Below are 8,124 nucleotides of genomic sequence, written 5' to 3'. Positions count from 1 at the left end.
CACACGCGCGAGGGGTTGTGACGTGGCGTCAAGTCCCACGGCGGCGATTCTCTGGAGACTGGAAAGGCCAAGTTCTTTCTGCCACGATCGATCTTCGCACCGGCATTCAACGTGTATCGTGTACTCGTGTCTCTTCAATCTATACACTGCCCGATTTTCGGTTCACCGCTTTAGTGTTTTTACCACTCGGGAAAGAGATCAATTTTTCCACGGCGATCGAGGTGAAAAAAATCGTTCGTTAATCGCAACGTGCCAATTTTAATAATTTTTTTGCATTTCTTTTTAATTAATTCGTAATTTTGATGATTCTGTGTCTATGCGATATGATGATATTGGATGTAATTGCGAATTGTAATTGCAAAAAGGATTTGCATTTCTTATTTACAATTTTTAAAATATATATATGTGTGGAACGTGATTAATAAAAATTTGTTGTGCAATGTTAACTTGTGATCAGATGATTAATATTTAGCTTGATTCTGACAAAATGAACGTGTTTATTTTTTCCTATGCAGAAGTTGATATCAAGTTTCTTTCTCTTTCTGCTTTATTGATCATCCTCTACACATTGTTCACAGTACACGGAAAGGAATGGAATAGTATGTGTAGAATTAAAAAGCAAGGTCGCAGTTCCAACTCCTCTTGCACTGGTTTACCAGTTAATAACATTAATGAATCGACAAGTTACAGTCTTCGTGCAATTTTCGTGCGTCGAAGAAAATTTGTAAAATATCGATAACTTTTCTACAAAACCTGCGTATTCTATAAATGAAAATAGAAAAAAAAGAAAATGTCACGTGAAATTTATTTATAAACACTTTATTACAAAGTAATAGGCAAATATTGAACGCAGTTTAAATATACGACAACAGATTTGATATTAGAAAATACGAGAGGTCGATTATTTATACTTTATTTGTAAAAGGCAATATTCGAAAAAAAAAAAAAATATATAATCCATACGCCTCGATGACACGTTTAATTCAAAAAAAGTAAAAGCTTTTTAGAAAATTAACTCACGTTACACGAACAATGCAAATTAACTACGATAATTTCCTATTTAATTGTCTTTTAATACAGCATTATATAAACAGAATTATAATAAATTAAACAATATTACGTAATAAACTAAACGTATCACAGTGTAATAAGTACCTTAAATACCGTAAATGATATTTTCCAATTTTCTGACGATCGATTAAAATGTTTTAATTCCCATTTCGAAACGAGATGTTTATGTTTAATCTCTAATACAAAATATCCTGCATTTTCAGGCTACGTTCGATATAATAACCTCCCCCCCAAAATAAATTTATAACAAAGCGCTTTTAACTTTGTGTAACATTTCGTTCTTATTTTCACACACACACACACACACATATATATATGATAAATTATTCTTGCAATTTCAAAGCACTCTACCTAATTATTGATAATATTGGCTTTTGCATAGATGTCGCGTTTTCCATCACCAATGTACAACGATGCAAAACTTTGCATCTTCACAGTTGTCCGAGAGCTTCGAAACTCTTTTTCCGACTTTGAGTCTTCTATAAATTTATCCATCCATCTCGATCGAACGAGATTTTTAGATTAACTCGATCAAAAAAATATGGAAATTATCTTTTCTCCACATCGCAGAATATTCGTTGCCCTTTTTTTCCATCTTCCTTGTCGTCTTCATCTACAACAATGATTCTCTTGGAATATTTAAAATTATCTCTCTTAAAATTGTAATTTTTAATTTTCATATCATCCATATCATCGTTGATATTATAAACCAGAAGGCAGAATGTATATATATATAATCAAAAATCAAGATCTCGGCGAGCAAAAGTTGCTTCAACTCGAGCGAAAGTCGAAGAGTCGCGGTAAAATCGGGTCACCGAATTGTTCGATTCGCACCTTCCGCGGCTTCGAACAGCTCTAATGGAGCCGATATTAAAATCGATAACAATTCTGGTGAACTTGATCCACCATCAGTTAATATTTTGATGCCGCCGATCAATATTTCGTGCGTTTACAAAATCGATTCAATTACCAAGAATTAATCTCTCCGTTTCCCCTCTGCTTCTTCCCGAAAATCTCGTGTGATTCTCGAGGAAGAGTAAAGTTCGGGGGATCTTTTCGATAATTTTGAATCCATGGTGAACGATAAATTGAAAGAATTGCAATTGTCGATTGATCGAAATTGTTGACTATCGGATCGTTGACGATTTTATTGGATTTCATTGGGATATGATTCATACATACGCCATGCGCAACTTGGACTATTACGACTATTAGAAAAAAATATGCGAGACGATTTTTCAGTTACGAAGACGGATGAAACGTGCATCGAATGCGCAAGTTAATGTTTTTTTTCTTTCTTTTTTCTTCTTTTTCGCAGGTAATATGTTTCATAATAATAATGAGCTTCTTCAACACACTTGAAACACTTCGTCGAATGATTTAAAACTTCTCAACTCGCGCGATTATAAGAATTTGTTTTGCTTATGTGTGTCTTTATGGCTGACGGAATAATTATTTTTCGAAATAGGATACACGTTTTTCTATTCTTGTACTTCTAACGAATCTCCATGAATCATAAATCATCGCTAGAAAAAAAAAAAGAAAAACAATTCTTCCTTTATTCTTCTAAAAAGAAAAAAAAAAATCTGGTTCTAAGAAATTAACGGAATACGTGCAGTAGTATCGAATAGTGAATTCCAATCTTATCAGATTTGTCTAAAAGGAAAAAGCTTGGGTAAATCCATTCATAACCGTAGAAGTTTCCGATAATGGTACGGGCAATAAGCGTCCAAGAAAGGATCTTCGAGTTTCCATTCAAGGAAGGAATGCAAACGGCTATGATCAGCATGTGTAGCAGCCAAGAATATATTTTCCAGTCGTGAAGTTACGACGAAGTTTAGACGATCGAAACGGGAGAAACAAGACGCAACACCGACACAAGGGTGATCGATATCGAGTCGATTCGTGACCCTCGAAACACGCTGTTATCGTTGCCACAGTGCAACGGTCTTTCCTTTGTACAATCAACTCTTATATTCAATTAGAACTTTGCGTTCGATACGAGCGTGCACACATGCATAGAATGATAATATATTGGAACACCTTTGGAGAATCGATTTCGAAGGATGAAATATGAATTTAATTTTTTGTTTTTTTTTCTTTTCTTTGAACAAGAAAAGATTTGCAAATTTGAGTGAATTTTTGATATTTGATGCGTTTTATTAATTCAATTTTTATATTCAGGAAATTAGATAGATCTTTATTCTATATCAGGAAATTTTTGAAATTTGAAATTTCAGAGAGAACTGTGTCGTGTATTGAGAAAAGCGACGATCAGCAATTTTAAAATAGGAATTTTCATTTGTTGAGAAAAAAAATTAACAAGACATTATTCATAATGCAAATATATGTGTGTAAATATTCAACGTAAAATGCGTATTAATTTGCTTAATTTGTTGTTCATCTATGTTCGAAAATCGTATCTATACTTTCCATCACTTGTTCTCGTTTCCTTCGATTTTTCATATCGAATTTTTTCTTTTAACCAAATATTTTTATTCTACCTCGATTCGTTCAAATTTCACCATCAAATTTCAAAGAAACGAATCTTCTTCGAAGAAAATTTCCATAATTAATTCGTTCATCCTCTTATCTAGAAACCAACAAGCCCAGTCGATTATTGTATTATCAAATTCCTCTCTTCGAAAAAAAAAAACTTTTTCTCGTATATAACTGACGCGTATCGAGATTTTTTTAATTTCGGAAGAATCGTGTTCAACTAACAGGTGTTCGACGTGCGTGTAGATCCAACCAAGAAAAGACATGCACGAGAGAGGAGCTTATTAAACCTGATTTACGTCTCTCGTTCGGTCACGACAGCACGACTGAGGTAGGCGCGATTCCGTTGCACCGTTTTTCAAATATTAGCCGAATGATATTAACCAAATGATCGAATATTCACAAAATGCAAATTTTCTATGCTAACGTCACGTTCAAAGTTCCATCGAACTAATTAATGATTCGTTACGACAGAATTTTTCGCTAATATTCCACCGAATGTATGAAACTTTTGTGTCGAAGAGAAAAAATAATCGTACGCTTGCACGTGATCAATAATTTGTTTAACAATTTTCTTTTTTCCCTAATATTGATATGCTCGACGATTTTGGATTATACTTCTTTTAGAAAAAAGTATGACATAAATAAAAACAAGAAAGGAGCGCAGACGAGATTATTTTTTCTAATTTAATACGATTGTAAATTTGATTTGAAAAATGCTGAAAAGATTATTTATTATATTATCGGCTGCAATTCTTTCTTGAAAATGTTTCACTTTTCAAATAGCCATCAAATAAATAATTCAAAGAGTCAACCTCTCTATATATTATTGAACATTCTCCATTTGCGAGATTCCTCGAAATATATATACAGGGTGTCGTGTAATACAGAAGATAATTCTGTTAAAAAGAAAGAAGGAAAATAATTCTTTCGAATTATCGAAGAAATCCGGTTGCTAGCTACGCGACATCCTGTACAATTCGCATCCCCCAAACGTTTCTCTCGAGGCGAATCGCGAACCCTTTCGTGATCGAATAGCCAAGAAAATAGATTATGCATGCACGTACCGCGATCGTTTTCTCGGTGAAAGTCGTAAGTTTCGTCGGGCCACGAAATCTGTGCCGCCACCACGTTCGTTTCGTCGTTTCATTGGCTCGCTCGAGGCGGCTTACGAAAGTCCGACGATGCATGTTAAACTTCCCCCACCCCGGTCCACATGCATGCGACACGCGACCCACACCAGAGAACACACTGTACACAGCACACCTAACATGACCGATCGGTCTGATCTGACAGATCGTTGCCTGTCCCCAGGAGGCATACTCCGTACTTTGGCCAACCGGACTACAGGCTCTACGAGTTGAACAAGAGGTTACAACAGCGTACAGAGGTGAGTCCATTTTTTTTTTCTTTTTTCTTTATCTCTTCACCTCACTTGCTCTAATTTATTTACCTTGCAGCGATAGATTTTAAGATTTAACATCCTCCTTCCTATAATATTAATTTTTATAATTTGTGAAAATTAGGCGTTCGATCGATGCGTTTATTATAAAAATTTGCCATGAAATTTAATTATCGTGAAACGCAATATTTTTTTTTTTTTTTTAACGAATAGATCAGAGGAGAAGTGTTCTCTGTCGAGAAGAGGATATCGCGGTGAAAAATCGTAGGTTAGAAAGTGAGCATGAAGCATTCGGTTTGGAAAGATGTATAAGCGTTGGAGGAGGTTATCGGCGATAAATTAAACGCGACTCGAGGCGAAGTGTTGGTCGGTTATTATTTCTCGGTCGCATGCTTATTTCGAGGTGCACTGCAAAGAGTTGGCGTAAGGTGAAGGAAGTTCGTTAGTAGATAGGGTAACGGATTAGAGACAGATGACTAGGTATTAACGTACGGGGAAATATGTGCCGATGATTAATCGCTTTCCGTTTGTGCAACCTTGTTTCTGATCAGATTGAATTACGGAGAGAGGAGCAGAATACGCGCGTTCTCCAACCTCGACCGTTGTTTCTTCCTTTTTTCTTAGAAGCTGACACAATGATAGATCTATCTTGTTAGATCGATTTTCTTCTTTAATTTTATTTTCCAAGTGTAAACGATAAAAGATAAGAAGGAATTGCACGGAATTTTTATTTTTCATCGAGTGACGAAGTTGGAACGAACTTCCCTCTCCCGTTATGAATATTTCTCTCTGAACTTTTTGTTTTTTTTTCTATTTATTTATAGTCAAGCTCGATCACTTTTCACACTTTCTACGCTTCTGACAAATGATATTTAGTAAAATCTTTGATACAGAAACTCGGTTCGATCGATATTAATATTATTTCGAATTGTTGAATATTGTTTTTTCCTAATTATTTTATAGGCACTCTAATAATCCTGTTTGAATTATCTTTTTATCTTCCAGAGCTTAGAGCTTGTTGACTGTAATCTTAAAGATAAATCAATTTGAAAGAAATTCGTCGAAATGGTGATAACTGTATGATAATTACACACAGAAGTCAAGCAGATTAATTCGATCGAGTGATATTTGAAAATGATCGAGCATTGATCGATCAGACAATTGCGTGACAATTCGAAAATTCGAGGATGCGATACCTGACAATATCTTGAATTTTTGAAAATCTCCAGATTTCAACTCTTTCGAATTTTCCATATACATATCTTTCGCATAATAAGTTTCGGATATTCGATACTGGTCCCAATAATAATTCTTAAATACGATTTATATAAGCGAAATTTCATCCAAATATTGTTTCCACGTAATTTTATTAGATAGCTTTTAAACTTAATGATTTGCATAAATTATTTACATGGCACGCAGCACCAATAACAATCCGATCGAAACAATTCAATTTTCTTCAGTTTAAACAAAAACTTGACTTTTTATTGTTTTTTTTTTTATAACAATGCCAGTCAGAAATAGCATTCGAGTTGTTAAATTAATTTCAAAGAAATTCGTCGAAATGATGATAACTGTATGACAATTACACACAGAAGTCAAGTAGATTAATTCGATCGAGGAAAAGTGATCGATCAGACAATTGCGTGACAATTCGAAAATTCAAGGTTTTTCCAAAAATATTTCGATTACTTGCGATTCCTGACAATATTCTGAATTCTTATGAGTTCTTGTGAAATTCTTGAAAATCTCCAGATTTCGATCCTTTCGAATTTTCCATGTAGAGATACCTTCAATAATAATTCTTAAACGCGATTTATATAAACGAAATTTCATCCAAATATTGTTTCCACGTAATTTTATTAGATATCTTTTAAATTTAATGATTTGCATAAATTGTTTATAGCAGCACCAACAACAATTCGATCGAAACAATTCAATTTTCTTCAGCCAAAACTCGATCTTCTTATTGTTTTTTTTTTATAACAATGCCAATCAGAAATAGCATTCGAGTTGTTAAAGTGATCCTTCGAGATCGTGTATTAATCTAGCGTTCGAAGTGACTCCCTATATAAAACATCCATTCCTTCCATTTCATGCATTATAAAATCCTCTAGCTCGTGTACCGTGGCCAGATAAACTTATTCTCCTTTCAGAGATTCCCGATAATAATGATAAGATACAATCCTCGAGAACGGATTATCGTTGGCGCACATGTCTCGTTTCTGGACTATCGAGTTTTCCGTCGATTTCAGCCAGGCTAGATTAATAGATTCTTTGTGGGGGGATTGCTCGACTTGGTGCGACTTTCGCGGCAGAATCGCGAAATTTATCGAAGATCGCCGCCATTCTCCCTATGATGACCTATGAGAAGCAGTTCGATAATCGATCAAATCATCGGTTTATTACGTCTTACGTGAATCGCATACTATTTGAACGCGTTGCAGAGAAAGAAAAATCGTGGAAAAAGATTGTTGTCATATATGTTAAATCTTTCATTTGTGGAAAATTTAAATGTACAAAAACGCAGGAAATATTCAAAGAGAAAAGAAAAGGAAAGGAAGCCGAGACGAATTTCTAATCCGCGTTGATAAAAATTCCAATAAATCATTCACAATTGGCACATTTTTAAACACTCTCTTCAGAGAATATATCACAAGTTCCAAAATTGTAATAATTTTCAATCCCTGGTTAACATTTAAAACAATGGAGCTTGACTCGCGTTTGAAATAGTACGAAAACCACTTCGAATCGATTAACAAGCCAGGTCGAATTGATCGTGGCGCATTTGTCGCGCCAACAGGGGCACGCGAATGTTTCTCCTGCTCGCCTTTTTGCGGCGAATCTCCAGGAGCCCGTTTTTCTTTTGGGCCAACAGTGATCAATGCGCCATTAGGACAAAGCACCGTGAAAAAAAGGGCGAAGGAAGAGAAAGAGAGAGAGAGAGAGAGAGGCCGGGGTTAATGTGTCTTAATGAGCCTCTGATACTTGAGAGGCGCGTTCATTAATCTCCAGGAGGAGGACCAAATGGACAACCGGTATTCACTTCAGAGATCTCGATATTATCGGTCCGTCACGCCGGTTTACGTTTGTCGCGTGGCGATCATCAGCATAAAAACCTGACTGCAATTAACCCTTTCGCTAGATTGAGC

General features: G+C 35.2%; 1 protein-coding gene and 1 long non-coding RNA gene across 10 annotated transcripts in view; one reads left to right on the top strand and one right to left on the bottom strand.

Annotated features, from left to right (window-relative positions):
* Nucleotides 1-8,124, top strand: part of LOC102672458 (LIM domain-binding protein 2) — a 143,859-nt gene that overhangs the window by 113,572 nt on the left and 22,163 nt on the right. For 5 of the 9 annotated variants that reach the window (XM_031513699.1, XM_031513696.1, XM_031513695.1 and 2 more), the window contains one exon: nucleotides 4,867-4,960. In XM_031513699.1, coding sequence (XP_031369559.1) covers nucleotides 4,867-4,960 — 94 coding nt within the window. The remainder of the gene's footprint in view (nucleotides 1-4,866; nucleotides 4,961-8,124) is intronic. The other 4 variants (XM_031513701.1, XM_031513698.1, XM_031513697.1 and 1 more) reach the window with 1 other exon arrangement.
* LOC116186448 overlaps nucleotides 1-8,124 on the bottom strand; it is a 19,043-nt gene that overhangs the window by 7,331 nt on the left and 3,588 nt on the right. The gene's annotated exons all lie outside the window — the stretch shown is intronic.

This window comes from Apis dorsata, unplaced genomic scaffold (assembly GCF_000469605.1).
Source record: "Apis dorsata unplaced genomic scaffold, Apis dorsata 1.3 scaffold_696, whole genome shotgun sequence".
NCBI lineage: Eukaryota > Metazoa > Arthropoda > Insecta > Hymenoptera > Apidae > Apis > Apis dorsata.
Note: the sequence above shows the minus strand (reverse complement) of the source record. Positions and strands in the feature narration are given on the sequence as shown.